Source organism: Rhamphochromis sp. 'chilingali' (genome assembly GCF_963969265.1).
Source record: "Rhamphochromis sp. 'chilingali' genome assembly, chromosome: 14".
In the NCBI taxonomy this organism is placed as follows: domain Eukaryota; kingdom Metazoa; phylum Chordata; class Actinopteri; order Cichliformes; family Cichlidae; genus Rhamphochromis; species Rhamphochromis sp. 'chilingali'.
Genome location: NC_137941.1, coordinates 2,277,317 through 2,303,422, shown reverse-complemented (window position 1 = coordinate 2,303,422; position 26,106 = coordinate 2,277,317). Strand labels below are relative to the sequence as shown.

Sequence of the window (26,106 nt, the reverse complement as noted above, 5' to 3'; positions counted from 1 at the left end):
TGTTCTGTATATTAGAAGACTTTGTTCCCCTTCCTTGTCCTCCGTGCCCCCCTGGTAGTGAGCCAGGTTGTGCTAGAAACCTTTACATTGCTGACTCACAGCCATCTGCAGTCTTAACTTGGAAGACCTTAGAAAACCATTCAGATCTTGGCAGGACAGTACAGGCTTTAAAAGCAAAGAGAGAACACCAGGACCTCAGTGTTATAGACTTAACCTTTTAACCTTTTTTTTTTTCTTTTTCCCCATTACTACACATGCTCGCTTTGGTTAGATTATTTATAATTCAACTGTTTACTTCATTTTACATGACGTGAAGATTCCAGCAACACTTAATAAAGCTGTTCCCTATTACTTTAAGTGAAGCTGGTGAAGTTGTGCCAGAAGAATTTGTTGCTATCAATCTACGATGAGCAGGGTATATAAAAGACAAAAAAACCCAGTGACAGCGCTGAACCTTTGAAGTGTCCAATCATGTTTTATTATCCACACACCGCACAGGGGTCCACAGATAAAAGGAACAGTTATTAATATTTTTGTTTGTTTTATTCTTTGTAAATTATACCAAGGTTCAAATAATACTGATTAAATTTCATTGTTCGCCGTTTGCTCACTTTGTTCAGAAAATAAAAAGAAAACTTCTCTCGATATGAAAAGCCGGTCAGTGTTGTCCATTATATTTGTTTGGCCTCCAAAATGCGAGTGTCCCAACACCGTCTCTATTTTAGTAGGACAAGGACAGCCTGCTCTCGCCCATTATTGCCCTGGTATAATTAGCAGAAAGAGAAGCACGGCATCAGTGTTTGGACTAATGGTGAAAGGATTTAGAGGACTCAAAATGTTTCATTATGTTTCCCAATGTCACAGACATTATTTAAACCAATTCGCATAATTCGGCCATTGCAATGGAGATATTACAGAGGGTTTAGAGAGACAAAATAAAGCCGCCGTCTCCAGTAAAGTTTACCCTAAAGGTCATATCAGTGTTTTCTAGATAAAGTCCCATTCATGCATTCAGGCTGTTCAGTTAAAGAAAACTGGTCTCTCCTGAGCAGGATGTGCGTATTGGCATCAAACGTGGAACCTATGTTTCTAATAAACGAAACAATAAACGTACTTTTCCCATGGCGGGGATCTGCTTTTTATTTTGAAACTCTGACATGATTACAGAATGCTGAGTGTCATTTTTCTGGATTATACAGGCAACACCACCTGCATTTCACTTGTACTGGGACTCATAAACACACAGTCGCACACGTGTCTGTTTGGCCAAAGGCAATTAGGCTGATAACTTTCTGGCAACTCCCCACAAAAAACAACCTCCGCCTTCATCCCTCCCTCTTCTATCTTCAAATGCTTTTGTTCTGATTTCTTCAGATGGTTTATTAATCTCCTCACAGCCAACGCTCTACAAAAACCCTGCATATCACTATTTTTTTCACTTGATACAGTCATGCTCGGTGCTTCCCTTCCATAATTTGTGCTAGCCCTCTATGATCATCCATCAACAGTGATAGCTCTATATTATGCTGCAGCTGTCAGCAGGCTTGTTTGCTCTGATAAATAACTAAAGATCACAGCGCTCTCAGATCACTGATATATCGAGTGAAGTGGATAACAGTTAATCTAATGATATCTGCTCAATAAAAACTTACAGACTAATTGACTAATCTGTGCTTTTCTCTTAAAAGCTAAATGAGATACACTTTATCTACATGAGCGTCCTAAAGGCGTGCTACAGCTAACCAGTACTGCCAGGATCAGACACATCACACTGCGCTAAGCCTATGAAAAGTGCTTTAACTATAATAAATGGTTACTATTTGAATGGTAAAAATACTTACTAGGCATACACTGGCACTTTTAAAAAAAGACATAATCAAACCTCACTTGATTTTACAGAAGAGACTCCATCATGAGAATGGGTACGGTTCCCCCTCCTGATTCCTTTCTTTCTTTTTGCGTATTTGTCACACTTAAATGTTTCAGCTCAAACTATTTTTAATATTACACAAAGATAATCAGAGTAAATACAAAACACCTTTTTTTAAATGCTGATTTCACTTCCTAAGGGAATAAAGTTATCCAAACCTCCCTGTCCTGTGCGGGAAATAATTTCTCCCAAATCAACTGTGATTAACCACAGTTCAATTTCAGCACAAATGACTGCCACAAATGACTTAAATAGATCTCAAAAATCAACACATCGTGACACAATCTAAAGAAACGCCTGATAAACTAAGTCAGCGTCATCGCTGTGATCAGTCCGAGGCTTCACAGGAGTGGCTGGCCTGCCAACATTATTCAAAGAGCGCATCAACGACTCACCCAGAATCAGAATCAGAAACTTTATTGTCATTGTCATGAGAACAACGAAATTAAGAATGGTCCCTGATCATTGCATCATCCCTAGCAATATCAAAATATAAATAAAACAATAAAATTCAATAAATAAAATAGATAGAATACTTAAAATACTAATAAGATATAACAGTAAAACATTCACATACATTCCCACACACATGCTTCAGACCGTGCATAGATTAACACAAGAGTGGCGTGATGGACATTTTTTTGTAGTATTCAGATGTGTTATTGCAGTTGGATAACAGCTGTGTTTGAGTCTATTAGTCCTTGCTCTGATTGCCCTGTACCGTCTGCCTGAGGGCAACAGTTCGAACAGGGAGTGGCCAGGATGTGAGGTGTCTTTTATGATGTTTTGGGCCTTTTTAAAACAGTGGGCGTTGTGTAGGACTTCCAGTGTGGGGAGAGGGCAGCCAGTGATCTTTTGGGCGGTGTTAATGATCCCTTGGAGTGCTTTCCTCTGAGCCCCTGTGCAGCTAGTGTACCAGATGCATATGCAGTAAGTTAGAACACTCTCAATGTGACCCAGTAGGTCACAGAAGAACCAGAACAAGAACTGCAGGCCTCGCTTGCCTCAGTCAAGGTCAGAGTTCATGACTCAACAATAAGAAAGAGACTGGGCAAAACTGGAGAGTTCAAAGAGAAAACCAATGCTGACCAAAAAGAGCACCAAGGCTCGTCTCACATCTGCCAAAAAAAAAACATCTGGATGATCCACAAGACTTCTGGGAAAATATTCTGCGGACTGACGAGAACAAAAGATGAACTTTCTGGAAGGTTTGAGTCCCATTACATACTGCATTTCATAAAAAGAACATCAGAGCAACAGTCAAAACATGGTGGTGGTGGTGGTGTGATGGTCAGGGGCTGTTCTGTAGTGGTTTCAATCAGACTCAGATATTTTGGCGTGACCTCAAACTGGTCATTCATGCTGGAAAACCCTCCAAAGTAGCAGAATTACAACAATTCTGTAAAGAACAGTGGACCAGAACTCCTCCAAAACAATGTGAAAGACTCATAAACACATAAGTGTGTGTCCTCCTGCCAAGAGCGACACAACCAGTTATTAGGTTTAGGGGGGAAATTAGTTTTTCACACGGGGCAGGTGTGTTATTGTTTAAATACTGCATTTTGTATTTACTCAGATTGTTGTTGTCTATTATTAAAATTTATTTGAAGCTCAGAAACATTTAGGTGCAAAAAAAACTCAGAAATCAGGAAGTGGGCAACAAGCAGCAAACAGATCAGGCCAGAAAGAAAGGGGGGAAACTATTCACTAAACACATGATAAACAATGTATCTACACTATAGGGATAAAAGAACCAGTTCACACTTCTTAATATAAGATGTCTGTTGTTTTCAGTCCCGTTGCCACAGGTGTGTAATATCAGTCAAAAGCAGGCTCATTTAAAGAGCTCAGCAGTTCCAAGTCTGTTACTGTAACAAGTCAGTCTGTGAGTTTTCACCCCTTCCAAATATTCAACCATCAGCTGTGTTCAAACGTCATCTGGCATTATCATCAGCACCAAGTCTGTGCACCAGGAGCTTCATGAGATGGTTCACGATGACCGAGCAGCTCCTGTAATTATAACGTACGGGTTCCACACAGTGTTTTTTATCTAATGCCCTTCATTCTGTGCTTTTCTTTACTCATTTCGTGAAACTATGCATTTACAGGAAAGGTGAGAAGTGAGTCTACAATCTTAGTTTCACTGGAGACAAAGGGGAGGGATGTCCCTCCTACACTTATCTGTGTACAAGCGCCTATATTGTTTTTTCACGTATAACTCCAAGATGAGTGATATTACACACTCTCTACTGAATATAAAATTTGTAAAATGGTTATGTTTTACAAATTACGGTTATGTTTTAAGAGGCAACCACAAGACCAATCGCAGCAACCCAGGCTTGATTCTGACCCAATGCCGTTTGCAGCGTCTCTTCCACCACTCTCCTTCTCTTCACTAAAAAAACTAATAAAAGCCCCCAAAATAATAATAAAAACAGAATTTATGGCTTAGCATCAGTGTGGTGAACGAGTTCTAAATCCACATCCTAAAACGTGTTAACCAAGCTAAATTATGTACTTAGTGATGCGAGACCTGCCTTATCTCTAAAAAGAGCTTTAAAGGAATTAGAAAAAGTTAGAAAAAGACCTTTAATGTGTTAGTAAATAACAGCAGTTTCATATAAAAAGCAGCCATATCGAAGCCTTTTGTTTCTTCCATCCTCTCTGTGGGTTAAACTAACACGAGTTTTAATTCAGAGATAAATGTGAAACTAAAATGATCACAAACAGGAATTAAATCCTCTCAGAAGCTCACCTTAAGACTACATTTCATGAAGCCCAACTCTTTTTGAGATCGCTCAAATGCAGCGCTAATGTCTGTGCTGTGCATTAGCTCCTCTTAAGCACCACTGTGGGAACACCTAACAAAGCAGCTGATAAATAGTACTGCCAGTATCAGTTAGCTACAGTGCATGCAGAAACACAAGATAATAAAACGCTTTTAATCCAAGCAGCATACTCTCTAAGTAGAGTGAAGCAGATAGGGAGGAAGGGGAAAGAGACAGACAGAAAGCTAGCAGTCTCTGTGACATAAAAATATGATTTGCCTGGCACTGGGAGGGAGGATTAGGGACTGGACCACTGTACAACACACACATATATCCTAGATTTTTAATCCCGAAACACGCTAACAGCCAAAATTATACGGCTACAAGAGATTAGTGTTGCAGAAAAACGACTGAGTGACAACAAGAAAGTCAGAAAAACACAGAGAGAGAAAATACTTAGGAAGAAGAAAAGGAGACTACAAATTCACCATCCCCCAAGAAGCAGAACTGGAGTCTGATGTCAAAAGTTCTGAAAGGGGGGGGTTGAAAAATGAAGACAAGCAACAGGACAATTACTGTGAAAATGATTAAGAGGAAAAAGGGCTAAAACCATTTGAGAGCACAAAGTGCAGAGCGAAGGTGGAAAGAGGAGGAGAGACTGAGACTTGCTGACAAAGGTGTGGGAGACAGCGGGAAAAGGGAAAGAAAACAGAGGAAGAAGAGAAGAGCAGGCCAAAACACACAGAGCGAGCATGTTCTTAGCAAAGAATTTCATTGACACCAAACAAAGACTTTAAACACTAACAGACCAAAGCAGCAGAGCAGGGAGGCGCTCACATCGCAGCACACCTCAGATGTTCCTGCTCTAGCTTCATAGCACCGCGCTAGATCTATGCTGCAGCCTGCAGTCCACCTTCCCTGATATGTAACTGCAGCGAAGCAGACCTCAACTGCTGTGACAGGTCTGAGAAACACAGCATCCGTCCACAAGGATGATGCCTTTATAAAGCAAATAGCAGTTTTATTATTAAAACAAAGCTTCCTTTTAATAAGTCAGAGCTACTAAAAGGAGACTTGAGAGTCAGTTCTTCAGTGAACTGTTGTCTAAGATTTATTGACTCTAATTCCAGCATGATCGGCTCAATCAGACTCGTGATAGCAGAGCTAATGGAGACACAACAACACTCGCTGCAGCAGGGATTCAAGACAGTACCACACATCACGCTTAAGAGCAAACAAACTACAGTCAAAACAGTGTAAACTGACCTTTACTGTGAAAATGAAAATAGGCCCTTTCTTTGATTTATTCAAGGCATGTAGCCGCACCAATCTTTTCTTCAGACACATTTACTTCTAGAGGTAGTCATCATCATAGCTTCCATTTTCTGAGCTGAAGATGGTGACAGTTTCTCTATCCATACCCTTCTAGTTCTAGCTGGAATGGGGGTATCTTATAAAGAAGAGCTGCATGTGAGGGAGGACGTGTTCAATGAGGAAGAACAGTTTAAACAAAAGGGAGATGACGGCGCGAGCTACGTGCACAGCAATATACAAGGTGAACAGGAGATTTATTTGAGTAAAAGATAAGAATGATAAATATGATGAAGGGGGCAAAACACACAGGAGGGTTGTGTGGTGAGGGGTAATATACGGACAGGTGGAAGCGGATTAAAAAGGAAAAAAGGTCCAGGACGCAAGAAAAACAGGACGGCATCTCTAGCACTCTCTCATATAAACCCACACACACACCTTCGGCATCTCTCCCTCAATCGCAGCTGAGACGATCCATCCATATGACTGCTGTGCCTTTTGAATAATGGACCCAATATGAAGCAAGTCACTGAGAAGATTTGGCTGTGTGATGGGGGTCATGGGGTTCCTGCCCTGAGAGCAGCGCCGGGAATCAACAGCAGTCATAAAGGAATCACAAGACGGAGTCATTTGCATTTTACACTCACAACTAAATTGGAAATGACTCGCGCCTGCTCCTGTCTGGACCATCACAATTCATATCAGATATGCTTTTAATTTTTTATACAGCAATTATGGAAAACCGGACCTCCATGGCTTTGTCTAATTTCCCAAGACTTTTAGATGTGAAAATCATATGGTCCTTTCATGATATAAAAATGACTGAGCTCTCGATTATTCTTTCATGACTTCAGGGGGAAAACCTCAAATGTTATGAAAGTGCTGTTTCATAAAAACTTATCTGTCTCGGAGTTCATGAAAATCTTAACACATTATTACAGAACTACTTCTTACAATAAATAATGGAGCTAACTGACAGCTCAAGGGTGAGATGGACTCGGAGAGAGATAAGGCTGCATTTGTTCATGCTTTTTGTTCATTTTTCCCAAGCAGAGCGCTCGCTCTATGGGGTATCACTGACAAAAACATATTTTTCTGCAGCTGCGATTTTTGCCACAGTTACAGTATAAAGATGTGCTGCGTTTAATGTGTTGAATAAAAGAGTCACTTCTCGTGCCAAGACTGCTATCAGGCGTAATTGCAAAGACAGGTGCTTTGCAAACTTCTCTACAGTACCTGCTCCAGGAGTTTTCTGTATCTCTGCGTGGCTTGCTGGATGAGGTCCCTCACGGTCCATCCCTCCTTGCATGGCACCACCACACCTGTCTGCCCAAATGTTACTGTCACCTTCATGATGGCTGCTCTCCACCTTATCCCAGATCCGAGCCCTCTGGATGCAGATGATGAGCAATGTTCGTAACAATGCAGGAAGGCCTCCCGGAAAGACTTGACAAGAAGGCAAGGATGTCATCAAATACCAAAAATGTAAAAACACAGTACTGGCTGTAGGTGGCTTGAACACAGCTGCATCCAAATAAAAGTTAGATTTCTAAAACCCAAACTGCTTTCCAGAACTCTCCACGGGCATTAGAGTCATTTTGTGATCTCAGTACATCCAGCCGCCTTCACATGCAAAGGTAACCATGGCTGTCGCTCCTCTTCTCGTCTCCTCAAGCATAGCTAAGGATACCACTCAGCAGGTCTGAACACAGCTTCCTGAAGCGTTAAACTGCTGCACTGTTTGCGTGATGGAGCTGAGCGGTGTGTCCTGTCATGCCTCACGGCGGCTTAACTGTAGTTAACTTGTAATAAAGTTAGCTGTGTATCAGCTAGCTGCACTAGCCCCGGCTATGATAACAAACCCGGGGTGGACGCTTTCAGTCTGTCACAGCTCTCCGATCTCCACACGCTTCCTCCACTATCACAGATGCCGTGTTTCTACGTGTTTTACCAGTCAGACAAAAGTTTATCCAAACTTTCACATAACAGCTAGCCGAAGCTGGCTCCTTCGCTAGCTAACGTTAGCAACCTTAGCTGAACTTTGGAGGGAGGGATGCAGTCGGTCGGGCATCATTCCACAAGTTTTCCCTCTCCCAACTTTCCTTTTTTCCAAGCCGTCACTTGCATCCACTACATCCCGGACAGGCACGATAAGAAGAAGGGAACGCAGTTTTGATATTCGGCGGTAAACTGGGCGTGTACTGGAGCAGGTAACGGAGCAGTAAAACTATGTTTTGGAAAAGTTTTGAGATTCCTTCACTGCCGACCGCTCCTGACCAGTTCCTGACCAGCTCCTCCACCGCTTCACGCTGTTCACTTTCTTAAAGGGGAAGTGCTCCAATTAATGCTGCAGCTGGGAGTAACGCAGTAATGCAGATTCTCGGTTCTAGCCTGCAGTGTTAGGATGTTCAACTTTATATTAACGAGTTAACCAGACCAGATGTTAGGGCAGCAGACTGCTGACCTGCAGGTTTCTGCTTTCTCTGATGCTGGCGTCACTCACATTACTGCTTTTTATATGAACCCAATAATGATAACAAGAGCACACGCCTCCTCTAAGGCAGCTCGCTCTCTGCAGTATTTACTTTTACTGGACAGATGTTTACTTTGATTACTCAAACATTATGTAGGAGCAGGTAATCGATAATAGTTATTGATTTGTAGTAACTGGACATGAAAAACTTGAGCTTATTATATGGTGTTATCCTACAGTTTATTTTTAACTAACTTCTCTTTCTCTTGACAATACTTTCTTTAAAGGTATAACACACCTTTGGAGTCAGCTGTGAAATGTAAAAGAAAGGTCAAATGTGCACTACAATGTGATATTGAGAATCCTCATATACCACTATCATTTCCTGAATGTTGGCAGTATAAACAAACACATTAGACTTTTAGCATCGCTTTAAAGATAAAAGAGAATTTATGAAAGTTTGACCTTATTTGACCTTAAAGGAGAGGTCAGAGGTTCAAGGTAACGTGATACTTAGAATCCACATATATACTGTATTATTCCCTATATGCCTATATGTTGTCAATACAAACAATAGCAGTAAGAAGTAAGTAAGTAAAATTCATTTATACAGAACTTTTTAAGACAAAGTGCTTTACAGGTAATATAAAAACATATCAGACAAAACAACATAATACACAAGAACTTTACCCAAATGCCCGTCTAAATATTTGAGTTTTCAACTGTTTTTTAAAAGAAGCCACAGAGTCCACGGTGCGTAGAGTGGTGAACTGTTTCACAGTATTGCTGCTAGGGTTTGGAAAGGGCGTCTGTGGAATAGCCAGAAGGCCACCATCAGTGGATCTAAGGATCCAGCTTGGAGAGCAAGGGTGAAGAAGCTCGATGATATGAGTGGGGGTCTCTCCTCATAAAGACATAAAAGTATGAGTGAGTGATTTTAAACTGATATCTGAAAAAGCATTGTTTTAAATAGCTCTATATACCATTATTATCACTTTGACCTTCAGTCTGCTGACTTTCAAGCATTCAGATCAATTCAATTTTATTTATACAGCGCCAAATCACAACATCAGTCGACTCAAGGCGCTTTATATTATAAGGTAGACCCTACAATAATACATACAGAGAAAAGCCCAACAATCACATGACCCCCTATGAGCAGCACTTTGGCGACAGTGGGAAGGAAAAACTCCTTTTTAACAGGAAGAAACCTCCGGCAGAACCAGGCTCAGGGAGGGGCGGGGCCATCTGCTGAGACCGGTTGGGGTGAGGTCAGAGGTCAGTTTTGACATTATGTAAATCTTTATACGTCACTTTATATGTGTTGATAAGAAACACCACACTTGTAAAAGTCATAGTTTCTAAGTACGTTGACCTTGGTGGACGTAAGTAAATTTTCATGGTTTGTTAATCTACAGCCCTACAAAGTTTTATCAGTATTCATTCATTTTGAGCTGTCACGTATGCAGATTATGACACACATAACCTCCTTGCCAGAGGTGATAAAGTTAACTAGACTGGATGTTTGAGTAGTAAGTAATAATCTAAAGATTTTTGGTTTGTCCTGCTGCAGATGCTAATCTGATCCGTTTTGCAGTGTTTTGGCTGAATCTGGGCAGAGAGTAGTCCTGCACACGTCAGAATTCATCCATCATTCTCATTCAAATGAACCATGGTTTCATCTGTCCAAAAACATTGTGCTTTTCAGAACACTTGAATCTTATCAGGCTCTTTTAGATGTTTCTGTTCTCGAGCGTAACCAGTGGTTTGTGGCTTGTTGTAATCCTTCTGTATTTACATTCATGAAGGCATATCTTGCTTGTAGACTTTGGCAACGATAAGTCGACCTCCTTGTGGCTGTTGACTTGGTTAGAGGTTGTGAATGTCAGAGACATTATTTAGGCTGGAGAGCGATAGAAAACAAAAGGCAGCAGGAAACTAACTAGACTACACTGGGAAAACTAAAACTAAACACTGGAACACATGACCCATGAAGCACAGACCACCCAAAAAATAAACAAGGGGGAAACTTACACAATAAATACACAGAGGTGTGACAAGGGAAGTGGAAACACATGGGGAACACAGCAGGAACAAATTAGGTGAGACGAGACAGGAGGAAGAAAACCTGAACACGGAGACGGGACTGTCAAAGTAAAACAGGAAACACAATGACACAGATTAAGACACGCAGCTTGACACAGGAGCCAGGAGGAAGAAATGCACCTGGATACTATACGGACTGAAGAGACAAAGAAGGGAAAAGGTGGAAACGGTTCAGGGAGATGAGACCGGGAGGGAGGGGGAGAGAGTGAGGACTGAAACACAAGGGGAGGAACGTGAACAGAAAAAGGGAGACAAATGCTGTCAAATGACCCAGAACCATGACAGTGAAAGACTTGTTCCCCCCTTAACCATAGAAATAAGTCTGTCGTTGTGGATTTTAGCTGTCATCTGTGGAATGTCAGCTGGACTCTTGGGGTTGCTGAGCTGACCAGTGCATTGAAACTTTTTTTAAAAAGTACCAGATTGTTGATTGGCCACCCCGAAAGTTGTTGCTATTCTCTGTAGAGTTTATTTTGTTTGTCTTTTTTCTTTCATTTCTTCATTTCCTACACAGCTCAAGCCAAGTTTTTCTTGAAACCCCACGAAACTATAAAAATGTGTCGTTGTCCAACAAATGATGAATCTAACTCTACAGCGTGGCTACCTGTCCAGGATGTGATAGCTGGGATTCACTCCAGTATGGATGGAAATAGATTGTTGGAAATGCTGCTGAAATCAATGCAGTGTTCAGACAGATGTTGTTGTTTGAACAGTGCTCAATATTTGGCAAGAAAAAAAACACCATAGGAAAAGACAATGCTTAAGGTTGTCCTACATAAAACAGAAATACACTTAACCTTCAAGAGTTATTAAGAAAATGTCAACAAATAGTTTTTGCTTTGTTTCTAACAGCCCTCCTTACTACCACCGTCACATATAACTTCTTACCAGGCTTCAGTTGTGTTATGTGAGAACTCGAGTTATTCTCTCGTGAGCAGAAGAGAATAACGTGAATCTTGGAGTAAATAGTCGTGGAGGGATTTGCCACTGCGACTCAGAAGTTGTTAGCTATTGAAGTCTTTTACTGATACAAGTATTGTCAAGTGCATTGATAAAATACTGCAATATGACAAGTATAACTACCTCCATTAAGCATATAATAAAATATGATACAGCCATACATGTTGCAGCAGAAGATGTAAATGAGAGAATCAGTGTAAATGCATCCTGGCCTATTGCTCTGCTGCCAAGCCTCGGACACTTGAAGGTGCATTAGAGTAGAGCCATCATTAACTCTGATGTGAAAATCTGCATCATCGCCTCCTCATTAGACCGCAGAGTTAATTAAACACAAAGCTTTACGTTGTATCTTTCATTTTAACTTCTTCAGCCTGCATTCAGTCTGGTGAGATGTTCAGTAATGTGTAACACAAGGATTTTGTCTGTTCCAAAGAAATATTACAAAGTTATATTCAATACAAAAATACAGTGAAATGACAATAAATACATTTTTCTTAAGATGAACATGGTTAGTGTCTGAATTATCATATAATAAAACCTGAAGTTATCATGCAATGAGAAAAATGAAGTATATGATATTAAGTACAGGAGGCTTTGACTTTCCATTTTACTATGGTTTGTTTCGGTTTGTGAAACCGAAACAAAGTCATGAACATCTTCTGGCACAAGTTCATCCTTATGATGTTGAAACCAATGAAAATACTGTATTTACAAAATATTTTGGCTTTTCACTGTTTGGCTCATCTTCAAAGAGGAAACCCCTCCCTGTGGGGAGGAGTTTGGCTTTGTAATTAGCAGTTCAAGTGTATGCTTGTGAACGTCTGCAAATTGATTAGGGCTAGGCTTAGTTTCTGGGTCACTGAATTCCATTGCTACTAATGAAACCCAGGGGAGGAGGAGCATTGTGCATGCATGCATTTCTTTCTTCTTTCTTTCTGTTATGCAAGTTTGAAAGTTGGAAGTATATTTGCAGCTAATCTTTCTGCATAATTTCAAAATTATGTACTGTAGTACTGTAGATCAAGGGTTATTGGCAAAAGCCTTTTAAAAAAAGTCCCTTACCATGTTTATCTTTACAGTGCATTATACATGATTATAGAATTAATTCATAGCTGTAGACAAAAACATTTGATGGTCATTTTATGTTGATTTTAAATGACTGAGAGTTCCAAGTAATTCAAGTTAATTCTTTTCATTATGTGAACTGACTGACAGCACTAATTTAAACATAATTTGCAGTTTTTGCAGTTACGTATTTTTCATTTAGTTATCTGTTTAATTTTATTTTGCACTTTTTTCCAACACTTCCAATAGATCTACTTTAAAGCAGCAACCTCTTTATTATTATTTAACAAATAAATACGTTTGACATAAAGTGCCAAAAACCGCAGTTCCCTGAAAGACCACGTGGAGCTCCAAAACCCAAAAGTACATGCATTGTCTCTTCGTTTTGGATTTTCCTTCTTGTGACCCTTCATATGTTGAATCTGAAGGTGCAGGATGAGTCTCTACCCACATACTTAATACACGATTAGACAGAACAGTGATGTCCGTCTCGGCCGCTGTGGCACAGATGGCAGAAGCATGGCGGTCTCCACAAACCGACCCCGCTGCTAAGATCTGTTATAAAAACACTGAAACTGTATCCATGATATTATAATTTCCTATTTAAAGGTGATGAGAAAACAAAATATAAAATATCAAAAACTGTGGCTAATTCACAGCAAATATATAAGTGACTCATATCAAAACTAAAATCATGGTCAAATCTAAAAATAATATAAAATAGTCCCAAATAATAAATTCTACAACCACAATGCAAACTATACAAAAGGTCTGGCAAATTAAAATCATGTTCATGGATAACTGTGCATAACTGCTAAAGAGAAAGAGGAAACAAGAGAATACTGTTACACTTTGATTGATTGATTGATTGATTGATTGATTGATTGGTAATTTATTTCAACATGTGAACAATATACAAGTACATTTAGAAAAGAAATGAGAGAAAAAAAAATACTATACAAATTACATACAAAAAAACATTCTGATTAATTTACATGTTGAAAGGGAGTGGGAAGAAGTAAACACTTATTTAATCCCACCCCTGTCCCATAAATTATCAGTGAATATTTAGTCAGCTTCCTTACTGATATAATTTGTAATAAAAATAGTGAACAGATTTCTGATATACTATATACTATAATATCACATCATGAATTTTTTGTTTGTTTGTTTTTAAATAGAGACATTCACTTAATTTAAATATTTTCCTTTTCTTTATAGATCGAGAAGATCATATTTTTATAACTCTTTTTGAACAGTTTTATGTTTGGACATTGCTTTAATTCCATATTCAGTTTGTTCCATAGTTTCACTCCTTGAACAGAAACACAAAAGCCTTTTCTTGTAGTACGTACCTTCATTGTTTTGAAGTTACAAAAACCCCTTAAATTATAACTTCCTTCTTTCAAAAAAAACATACTCTGAATATTACCTGGCAGTTCTTTATTTTTTGCTTTGAATAGAATTTGTGCTGTTTGTAAGACTAAAGTAACAGCATTGACAGATTTTGGCTTTAAGCATAGAAAATAGTGTTAAAAAGGCTGGTTTAGTTTAACATTTTTTAAAAAGTAGCCAATCAAGAACATATGATGATGATATCACATGCAAACTATAATTGACTATTTTAGTCAGTCCTTACCCTCGAACAGCTGCCAGACTACATCCCCACTTTACTTTTCTATTCATAGACACATGCATGCTTCTATTCAAACCTTTCTCATTTGATCCATATGGCTGTTCATGCCCCCTCCTCACCCCTTATGGTAAAATCCTAACCTCAGCAGTGTTCTGTGTCATGCCTCCTCCATTATGAACCGTTAGCAACCACAGTGAACATGCTAGGATGTGAATGCTCCCCTGCTGCTGGCCCAGGTGCATCCAGTCACCGGCAAACAAATCAATGTGGTTGAACACGTTCTGTTTTAAGGAAAGAAGAAGAAGAAAATGAAAAGGCACAGTGGGGAAGAGTAGAGTATTAAAAGATGCCTGTGTAATGCTTGCAGCATGGAAAAACACGAGCACTCACAAACACACATACACAGGGTACAAATATCATGAATCATGAAAGCACATTATTGGATGGACATATAATTTGTTCTTATCCTAAAATAACCTTTATAATAACACTGAATATTAAGTGTTCACTCATATTCTTACTAAGCAGCTTGAGATCAAATGAACAGAAACCTTTCAGAGGAGAAGACAAGACAGCAGCACATGTGGCTGAAGACAGTGGGGTGACTTAAATAGAAATACTAATAAACACTAATTATTTATCCTGGCCAACCCTTAAACTTACTGCTGATGTAATAAACTCTTCTTGGCTTTGTACTTGCTTAAGGTTGCAAACAGTCTGAGATGCAAGTAATTATTATACACACATAACTATAAAGTGTTTAACAGATACATTTGCAGTCTTGTAAGTTGCGAGGTGAGGGCTCCTTGGATCAAACTTCCCACACATGCTTGATTGGATTGACATCTGGGGAATTTGGAAGCCAAGTCAACACCTCAAACAGGTTGTTGTGTTCCTCAAACTGCTCCTAAACAACTCCCATTCCTGAACTTCCCATAGTGTATCTTGGTGCCAGGTGCCCCCCACACTCTAAAAAGTAATTCATCAGGCCTTTTACCACCACTTGATTAAATCCATGGTTGCAAGATAAAAATTCAAATTTACTGATTAAGATAGATCTTCTAAGTTGCAAACTTTATTTTTGGGGTTGTGATGAATTAATAATTTTGGTAATTACATCAAATTAATTTTGTATGTAATATGAAATTAAATCCCAATATTAATGTGTCCAAAACAAAATTCAAGTTGCAATTACTCAAAGAAATTGAATAGATAACTTATTTTTTCTCCATTGTAACTTCTGATTTCAAGTTCCCTCCCCTACTCACTTAACGTGCCCGGGCAAATTCACATATTAAGACTGTGCTTGCATGGCGGACTTGCAAGCTTATGTAAAAGAAATTTCAAGGTAAGTAACATTTAATTTACAAATAACAGTTCTACTAAAGCAAAGGATTTGTGCTAGTCTCATTGGTGGATTTGTGTATGATGTTATGCTGATACACTTGAGGAAATATTTTGCACTACCACATGTAGCTAATGCTAGCCATTCTAAACTTTAGCACAGGAGTGGTTAAGACTTATAAAGTTTCATTTGACAAAAGTCTTTAGCTAGATAGTGTTGCTGTAGCTAGGAAAAGCATGGTTGAAGTTTTGCTACACAATGCAATCTAATTTTGATCAGAAATTGTGACTTTTTTTAGGCTGACTTTTTTTTAAAATTGGAAGCCTTTAAGCTGTGAATAACTTTGTCAGAGGGATAACCATATAAACCTTTTTTTTCTGTCTGGCTCACTTATTTTATGTCTTTATAAAACTTGCATAACGAGACGCCTTAAATAATATTACATTTTATTGTGGTTACTATTGGGATACAGCTTAAAGTAAGTATTGTTCTTGATCTTTAAAGTTGTATCTAGCTTTATTACTTTTTCTAACACAGGTTGTGTGAAATATTGTTAATGTGATTCCGACAGCATCATTCTGGCATAGGTTATGTAAACCTACTTGACATTAAGACTTTACGTAAGCAGTTTGTACATAGTATGATTATCTAGGGTCATTAGTAGTTTGTTAAGTTAGTACACATTTTTACAAAATGGGCTGGGTGTGCAAATTGTGTAAATTTGTAACCACTACAAAAACAGGGCTGCTAAAACATTATAGATTACGCCATAGTTATGGAGGGGGATGTCTCCCATGTCCTCACCAAGATTGTTTTTGTTCCTTCAAAACTTGGGGTAGCCTTAGATCACATCTATCAAGAAATCACTCTCAGGAAACTCAGGAACGAGTCAGATCTGCAGAAACTCTGTCTTTCACTTGCCAGAGTTGTAGCACCAGTGCAATCTCCACAGAAAAACTGTTTTTCGAGCACCTTGGTCGACATTTGAAAAAACACGAAACGGTCATTTGTGTATTTAAAAACTGCAATTTCAGCACTAATGTTTATGGAACATTTGCCTCCCACAGAAGCCGAAGGCATACTCCTCATTCACTGCAAGACTTCAAGGAAAACCTGTTAAAAAGGTATGTGTGTTCTTCAAATACAGAAGATTGTAGTAATATGGATGTTCAGGATGAGGAATTATCGATTACCAATGATGGTCAAGGTAACGATGATGATGTGAGAGATCTACCAAATATCATTGAAAAAAACATGGCATTGTTGTTTCTAAAACTGGAGAGCAAATTTAATGTATCTAACAAGTGTATTGATGAGATTATTGAGGAATTACACTTTATCACCGAAACAACATCAGGCCCCCTCATAAAAGAGATTTTACAGTCCTGTCTGAGGAAGAACAATTGTGAGATAGATGAATCTGTTGTGTCAGATATGGTGACAGAGCTTTGTGAGGCCAACCCCTTTACCTCCACCTTGTGTAGTGGTGGTTCACTTTCTTCTGCCTACAAGAGAAGGGCATATTTTAAGGAGCAGTTTGCTGTAGTGGAACCAGTGGAGTATGCACTTAGTAGGGAGGAAGACAGAAGCTTCCAGTATGTTCCTATTCTGAAGTCATTGCTTCAGGCTATGACACGGAAAGAGATCCAGGATTTGATCTTGCATGATGAAAAACCTCAAGGTAGAGATGGAACACAGTACAGGGCATTTTGTGATGGCATTTATTATAAAACAAATGAGTTGTTTTCTGGAGAAGATCCTACCATTGCTATTATTCTGTATATTGATGACTTTGAAATATGCAATCCCTTGGGCACGTCAAGGAAAAAACACAAAGTCACTGCTGTGTACTGGGTGATAGCTGATATTCCTGCACAGCTCAGATCTTCACTGACCTCCATCTTCTTAGCAATTCTCTGCAAGGCTGATGATGTAAAAAGATTTGGTTACAGTACTGTACTGGAGCCACTGCTGAAAGACCTTGTGAGCTTGGAGGAGGAGGGCCTGTATGTCCCAGCATTAGGCAGAAAAGTTAAAGGAACAGTGTTTAGTATTGTTGCAGATAATCTTGGAGCCCATTCTGTGGGAGGATTTGTAGAAAACTTCTGCAGTTCTTACTTTTGTAGATTTTGTCTGGCTGAGCAGTCAGAGTTTCAGGTGGCAGAAGTAAGAACAGGCGCATTTCAACCCAGAACCACAGAACAGCATCAAATGCACATCCAGAATGTGCAGGAGAACCCTGCTTTGACACATGTATGTGGAGTCAAGAGACAGTGTGCACTTACAGAGAATCTGAAGTACTTCAATGTTTTGACAGGATACCCACCTGATTTGTTGCACGATCTGTTTGAAGGTATAGTCCCTCGTGAGCTGGCTCTGTGTCTTCAAGTGTTCATTAAGAGTAAATACTTCACTCTTGATGAACTCAACAAAAACATCAAAACATTCCCCTACAAATGGTCAGACAAGACTGATGCTCCACAACAGGTCCCTCTGAATTTTGCAGCAAAGAAAAGTGTTGGAGGGAATGCCCATGAAAACTGGTCATTGCTGCGGTTCCTACCCCTCATAATTGGATCAAAAATCCCTGAGGGTGAACCAGCTTGGGAAGTACTTCTAGTACTGAAGGACATAGCTGAGCTTGTTGTAAGTCATGTTCACACAGAGGAGAGTATCTGTTACCTAGACAGCAAGATCTCTGAACACAGACACAGGTTTCTCCAGGTTTTCCCACATGAAAAATTAATCCCCAAACATCACTACCTGGAGCATTATCCACAGCTGATCAGGGCCTATGGTCCACTTGTGTTGCTTTGGACCATGCGGTTTGAGGCCAAACACAGCTTTTTTAAGCGTGTTGTTAGGCACACTCACAGCTTTCGAAATATTCTATTGTCACTGTCCATGAAACATCAGTTGATGATGGCATACAACCAGCATGATCCCAGTGCTGTGAAACCTGTCTTGCAGGCCACACAACTGTCTACTGTAGATGTTACTGTGCTAAGAGAAGACATCAAGGAAGCACTGCATGCTAAATTTGCTGGTGAAACACGCATTCAGATAGCCAACAATGTATGTTATAGCGGCACAAAGTATGCAGTTGGCATGATTTTGGCTAATGGCTCGACGGGTGGTGTGACAGATTTTGGAGAGTTGATCCAAAGGGCATGCTTGTATTCATTGTTAAATGCTTAAGTTCTTGGTCAATTGAGCATCTCAGGAGCTATGTTCTTGAGAAAACACACACTGTGAAAGTGCTAGAGCCAGCAGAGCTGTCTGATATCTTCCCCTTAACACCTTACATGCTTGGTGGAAAAAGCATTGTAACCCTGAAACGTTACATTTATGTCCCATAGAATGCCAACATAGCCTTGACTTGTCAAATTTGGAAGTCAACAAAAGTCCAGAACAAAAAGACAGTAACAGGGTTTTCTCATTTGTAACTTTTATATGATGATCAGCCTGACATTACATTAAGATGTGGGTACAAGATGCAAATAATGTGCAAGAACATAGTATGTTATTGTTGTTGACGTTGTTATAATGTAGTCTTCATGTTTTCATTTAAAACAGATTGAGAAAAATTAGAAGGAATAGAGTTTGGTGTTGGCCTGGTATTTTGTGAAGCCAACTCTGTGGGAAACGCTATTGTGCATTTTTTACTTACCTTCATTGTTATGGTGCTCACTGAAACATTTTATACCTTTTTTTTTATTATTACAGATTCATTAATGTCACAACCAGCCCATCTACGAGTGATTCTTTCAGAACATGATGTCCAGAAACTGGCATTACCATCTGGAATCCCTGGAACAGTTGAGGAACTTCATTCAGTTGTTCAAGATACATTTAGGATTTCTGGGGATTTCTGTTTGCATTACAAGGATGCTGATTTTGGTAATGAGTTTTTCTCCTTGCTTTCAACAACTGACATTAAGGATAAGGACACCATCAAGGTGATCTATATCCAGGAACCTCCTACAGTAACTCTGACCTTAACAGATGTAGACAGATCCTTTACAAGCCTTGCTGATGATCCTCTTCAATTTTCTGATGATGCCTGCTCATCTGCATTGTCACATGACACATTGCCTGTCTCTTCAGAATTAGAGACAGAAATACCAGTCCAGCGATCAAATGGATGGCCCATAGAATTTCCAATCCCTCGTTTTTCTACCAGTACGGAGATTCTGCTGCAGTCCGGCAATCAAAACTTCATTTGTTCTGGGACTGTTTTTGGTACTAAAGATCTTATCACACTACTTCCAGACATCCTTGGAAGTTTAGCTGAGGCTATTTTTGAGTACACTGCTTATCCATCAAGTGCACAACTAAGTCAAGTAGCAGAGACCTTGACTAAAAAACATCCCTGCCTCAAAGAACCAGGTTCTTTTCATGGATGTTATGGATGGATTCAGCGCCTCAAATATAAAATGAACAACTTCAGATCCAAACTTCGAGGTACTGGCTGCCCCGAAATTGTGGTGAACTCACTCAAGAGGAAACCAGCACATGAGCAGGCTCCTGCTAAAAATGTTAAAAAGCCTAAAAAGGCTGAAGTAAATTACCTACCTCCACATCCTCAAGGGGAAACAAGTGGAAGTTTGGAGAAGGAAAGAGTGGACCTCTTGTGTGAAGTGACGAAAAGGGATAATTGCCAGGTGATTGCAGGGAAAATGGGTAAGACATTCTCTCTTCGCAGGCAAGAAATCGTATATGAGGCACCCGCTATCAGGAACTTCATGGAGCGTTGGCCTGCATTATTTGATGCGACACAGGTACCAAAAATTTTTCTCTTACATTTCATACATAATACACTCATATGACTCCCCATATGTTCTATATTTGATTTTCTGATTACAATCTTAATCCTAATGCACAAAGTAAAAAAAATAAACATTCTCATACACAAATATTTTTGAATGCAACAGTAAATAAGCAGAAACATGACTCCAACAGTACAGAATAAAATGTAAAAAAATTAAATGATGAATGTGATGGATTATCAGTTTAAAGCAAGTTTATCTTAAATGCTTTGAAAACAACAGGTTTCTTTTAAAGATAATTTTGGTGAAGTCTGACATTTGCTTGGAATAATGGTTGCAGTTTCCTATAACAGAGTATTTAACTGGTCCAGCTTTTCACAAGTGACTCATTTAAAGAGTATGGGGAAAAAAAAACAATCAGTAATAGTGGGCCATTTTGATGTTGTCCATTTTACTATTGTGGTTCATACAGATTTAGTTGTTCCTCTTTAACTAATGTATTAGAACATTCATTAATGCAATATAGCTAATTTTCTGCAAGGATTAATTCTTCTGTTTGTGTCATCTACAGATAAAGGAAGAGTTCAAGAGAATAACCACTGTAAGCCTGGAATCCACGTTTATGGCTAAACTTGACCATTGCACCCCAAAACTGATGGATGTCGTTTCATCAAGGGGAGGAGCTAAAGGAGTGAGAATCAGGCAGATCAAGGACATGCTTCTTGAGGTATGATAACTATTTAGACTTTGTGTTGCACTTTGTGTTATCTTTGAAATGCACTTTGTTGGCAGTCACCCATGTAGTTTATACTCATACTTTATCTTTTTTTTTTCTTGAATAGCACAATACAATTGAAATGCGCAGAGAAGTAGCCATCCGCTGCCTTATCACATACCTTGGAGAGAAGGAAGAAGACCTTTTCATGGAGTTTGGTGTAAGTAATTCAGCATCTTAAACACAAATAAATCCACACTGATCACAGTGTAAATTTGTATGAACAATTCAACTAATGATTGTAGCGTTTCACTTAATCATTTCAGCTAATCCAATATGTCAAAGCTAATAATTATGTATATGTTCAATTTGAGTTTATTGTTTTCCTTAGTTTTACATTCTAAATTGATGACCAAACCTGGCATACTGTTGTTTAGTTTTCTTAAAAACAAACTAGAATGTTGTCTTTAGGCCTACACAAGTGAACCTCACATTAAGCAAGTAAATCCCATGTTAGAAATCGATTTAGGTAGAGCAGGTCAAACTGGTCATAGAAAATGTTGTTCATGTTGTGTGGTTAAAAAAAATCAAAACAAAAAATGGGCTGTATTTTTATTGATTTGTCTTATGATACCATAATTTTGTCTCATGCTTATTGATAGATCCTATTTGGGTCAGTGTGTGTGTGTGTGTGTGTGTGTGTGTGTGTGTGTGTGTGTGTGTGTGTGTGTGTGCACTGATCTTCTGAATTATTAAGATTCAGCAAGGATAAAAGTCTAATGTATAATCAACTAACCTATTTTTTAAATGTGCTTTACAAGGACACAGAAGAATTTGAGGCCAACCTAGAAAGGCAGGTGATGAAAATTGCCATCATCGGTGACCGGTATACCCCTGGATCTGACCACAAGACTGCAACCATTGTGGTAGAAGGAACAAAAATCCTGGAGGGCCCGGATATCCCAAGTTGCTGTGCGTTACTCATGGGCATAATATATGCTCTCAATCTGAGCTATTGCAAGGAACTGAAATATACTTTCGAAGTCTTTCAGAAGCTGTTGCTTGATCTTGATGGACTGCGAGCCAGTGCAAAAGTAACAAGTCTCAAGAACAGTATGTTCTAAAGATGTCACTTGTTTTGAGCACTAAGAAATTTTATTCAGATTGTGTTGCTTTGTATTTGGAAGTCCACTGGGAAAAAATGATAGTGTTGATAAAAAATAGAAGACACTAATTGTTTTCTATCTAGTTATTTTTGATATTATATTCAAGAAATGTGTCTTGACAGTTGTTGTACTACCCTGTCCTTAACACTTATCCTGCATTTAATCCTCAAAGAGATGTGCTGATGAATGAACCAGCATTATGTTAAACATGTTGACTCTGTTTCAAAAATTGTTAACCATTTTGAGTCCTGTATGTGTAAAATTAATCTTTTTTTTTTTTTTTTTTTTTTTTAAATGACATCAGAAACAGCAGTATGCGACATTACGTGATGGCAGAGCTTCAGTTCATCCTTTGTCATTTTTTTTTTTTTTTTTTTTTTTTAATAAATAGGACAGGGGGAATGAATGAGAGAAAGAGGGGGAGAGAAAGAAAGAAAACCAAAGGGGAGAAGAGACGGTGAGAAGGGGGGGGAAGAGAGAGAAAAAAAAAAAAAAAGAACTCCTGGGTCACCTGTATGGAGAAAAAAAAAAAAACAAACAAACAAAAAAAACAAACAGAGGAGACAGCAAACAACAAAGAGCAACATAATAATAGAGAAAACAAAGCACCATCACAATAAACTAGCTAGTCATAGATATCAATATTTACTAAATAATAAACGATATTGTGCAGCACGCAAGATAGACAGCGCACAGTGTGCTTTGAGGCAGCAGCCAAGAAAGCTTTAGTCCACGTCTGTGAATACCCATGTGTGCATACCTGTGTGGATCAGCATGCTTGCATTCCAAAGGTTTCTCCATGTAATGATCTGCTAGGGAGTGTGGGGGGGCCACAGCCCCGTCCTCCAGGGTGTGAAGCGGGTATGGAGGAGATCAAAACTCCAGATATCCAGAGGCCCCCAGAACACAAGAGTAAAATTAATCTTAAATGTGTTTACTGCATAAAAGTTTGAACACTGAAAGTTAACATTTACTGAACACTTAGTACAAATGTTTTCTAAGTGGATTTCTGGTTTATTTTCACTGTTTAAATATAAGGTGTTGAATTGCCTAAAGTAAAATATAAATTGTACAAACTGTACAAACAATAAAAAAAAGTTAATTGCTTAAAAATGTTGAATTCATTCCATTCTTAAAAGCTAGTTCAATAATAAAAACAAGAAAAAGCTAAAATTATGATGATAATGAAGAAAATCACCTACTTAATATTTTAAATGATTAACTTAAAAATAATGTTTTCGTAACTACTATCATTAATTACATAACACTTAAAAAATAGTTTTGAATAATATGGAAAAAGAAGTTGGAGGAACATAAATTTTTTGAGTAAACAACTTAAAAACATGTTTTTAAGTTTTTAAGTTGGTTTTTAAGTTACCAATTATTAAAATTAAAATTACCTTTACTTATAGAGGAAAAGTTCATTCCTCTAACTCAATGTAGTTTGTTGGTTCAACGTAATTTCTGCACAAGTTATCTTAACGCAAAAAGATTAATGGAAACTGTTGCGTTAATTTTTTTTGTTGAGCTTAAACAATAGTTTTTAGAGTGCAGGTAAACGATGCACACACACTAGATCCCTAACCCGACGTAATGTAAAAGAAAATGTGATTCATCAGACTAAGACACCTTCATCCATTGGTCCAGTTCTGATGCTCACGCATCCATTGTTGGTGCTTTCGGCGGTGGACGTGGTCAGCATGGCCACCCTGATTGCTCGACCTTCAGTCATCATGTGCATCAGTGATCTTGGCCACCCACGACCCTGTCGCTGGTTCTTTAAAGACCCGATTCCTAGAAGTGCCCTTCTTCTGATTGGCTGCCCCTCATCTGGCTTCGACAAACAGTGCTCATTCCCTTGCATGTTCCAGAACTGAATTACTGTATTATATGCCTTTGAACTTGTTAAAAAAGCAAAGTGACTGACTCCTTTTATATCTAGCCGTACTTTTCCCCCTCATATGTTCAGCACTATAGTTTTGTCTATAATTAAAGGCCACCCGGCAGAGTTAATGTTGAGTTGCTTGTACTCAGATGAGTACAGTGGATCCTTCATGTGTGATTGATGTGAGTAACTTTGATTGGACAATATGTGTTTGAAAAACTTGTGCCAGGACTATTGCAGCCCAGCACAGCGCACAGCAGTGGAAAAGGAACAAACCTTTGGGCGTCAACCCGGGTGACATATTTCCATCACTGCCAGCTGGAGCCGGAGCCAATAAATACCAGACCACTGTAAGGTCATTTGACCCAGAAAGAAAGGCTGATCACACCGTTTTCCACTGAAGATAAAAGCCAGATGTAAGTGGGTGTTACTAGGTGTCTTTTGCCCTTTGTAAAAATGTTCTAATCCAAACCATATCTGAAATATAATCTGACATCAAAAAGAGGAAACATCAAGTGCTTTATTAGGTGATATTCCTCAGTGTTGTTTTTGCACATTGTTGTTTGGCCTCAAGTGGCCAAAAACAATGCAGATTAAACATCAGATTATTAGAACAAGCTGGATAACACAGACAGTTTCAGCTGCAAAGCACCCGAAAGTTTTTCTATTGAAGGTCTTTTGCTTTACATTTGCATTTGCAGAGTACAGTAGGGAAGGGATGGATTTTGATTTGATGCATTTGTGAACAACAAGGCTATCATCTGCCCTAACAGCACCGCATGAATATTGTATTTGGCTGCGCTGTAGGTGTTATCAGAACTTATTCATGTAATTCCACCTACCACCGTTTCTGAGCACATAACCCACATAAAGTCTCGTTGGTCTTAAAATGCATATGGAAATAGGACACGTTGAATAATGGGCTGACAAAAGAATGAAGTTATTTGTAAACCGCACTTTTTGCATGATAACGAATGCATCTCGAACGATGCTATATCAAGATTGGTGTCTTCAATAATGCCGTCTTTTTAATGTTGAACATTTTTCTCTGCTTAGATTACTCTGCCTGCGCGCTCCTTATTGCATCCTAAATCTCCAGATCTTATCAATAAATTATCTTAACTGAATAAATGTCCCGACTTGGTACTCAGTGTGGCAATGAAAGATTTTTCTTACATCCTGCGGTCTGGTGCTGTGTGCGTGTTTTTGTGTGTTGTGGGCACATGCAGACAGATCGATACTAGGACCTGTCAGCGGGGTGATTTTGATCAGCTGCACTCTTTCCTCACCCCTAAAGCCCCGGCTCCCACACACACACATATCCTCACAAATGGTCAAATCCCATATCTCGCTGCACAGTGGAAAAAAATAGCGTGCTGTCAATAGACCCTTCCGCTACATGCTCTGACACGCAACCTCACACACATACGCACTGCAGTAACAGCAGCCCCATCGATCATTCGTTGTTCCAGCAGAGATCTTCACTGTGACATGCACCACCCTTCCCTTTATAAAACACTAAAAACAATTCCACTGGATAGATGGATTAACTGACTGATTAACTGATGGGTGGAAGTGTTAGGAAACCAAATACAGTGGAATTCTATGCATAATTTATGCCAGAATAACCACTTAGCTGTCATAACAGGAATTAAAAAGGATTTTTTTTTATCATTTAGAAAGAAAATATGTGTTTGTATGTAAGTTTGATTCAAAATTAAAAAGAAGGTGCAGAAGAGCTAACATGTGGTGTCTTCTCTGTGGCTTTTGGGAAGCAGACTGCTCTTTGGCTATGTGCAACCATCTGCTGTGCTGTCTGCTCTGTGATAAAAACCCTGACATCGGTGCTTTATGCACAGATTTGATGAGCTGTATCCAAATAAAGTCTCAATCTAGACAGGCACTGGAAGATTTAGAAGGTGCAAAATTTGCACAATCTTCTATTTTTTGCAGATGAGATTTCAGCACACGCAGTTT

The 26,106-nt window shown here is 38.9% G+C and overlaps 2 protein-coding genes across 5 annotated transcripts in view; one reads left to right on the top strand and one right to left on the bottom strand.

The window, feature by feature from the left end:
* Positions 1-8,306, bottom strand: part of LOC308410389 (partitioning defective 3 homolog B-like) — a 238,090-nt gene extending 229,784 nt beyond the window's left edge. For all 4 annotated transcript variants that reach the window (XM_080903688.1, XM_080903689.1, XM_080903690.1 and 1 more), the window contains exon 1: positions 7,246-8,306. In XM_080903688.1, the coding sequence (XP_080759814.1) occupies positions 7,246-7,362 (117 nt within the window). In that variant the 5' untranslated portion in view covers positions 7,363-8,306. The remainder of the gene's footprint in view (positions 1-7,245) is intronic.
* Positions 8,307-20,267: 11,961 nt separating this feature from the next.
* On the top strand, positions 20,268-22,202 carry LOC308409882 (uncharacterized protein; the record flags this gene model as incomplete). Its single annotated transcript, XM_080902882.1, has 4 exons — positions 20,268-20,375; positions 20,935-21,090; positions 21,206-21,298; positions 21,900-22,202. The coding sequence occupies exons 1-4, from the start codon at positions 20,274-20,276 to the stop codon at positions 22,200-22,202; spliced, it is 654 nt and encodes a 217-aa protein (XP_080759008.1). The 5' UTR covers positions 20,268-20,273.
* Positions 22,203-26,106: the final 3,904 nt, after the last annotated feature.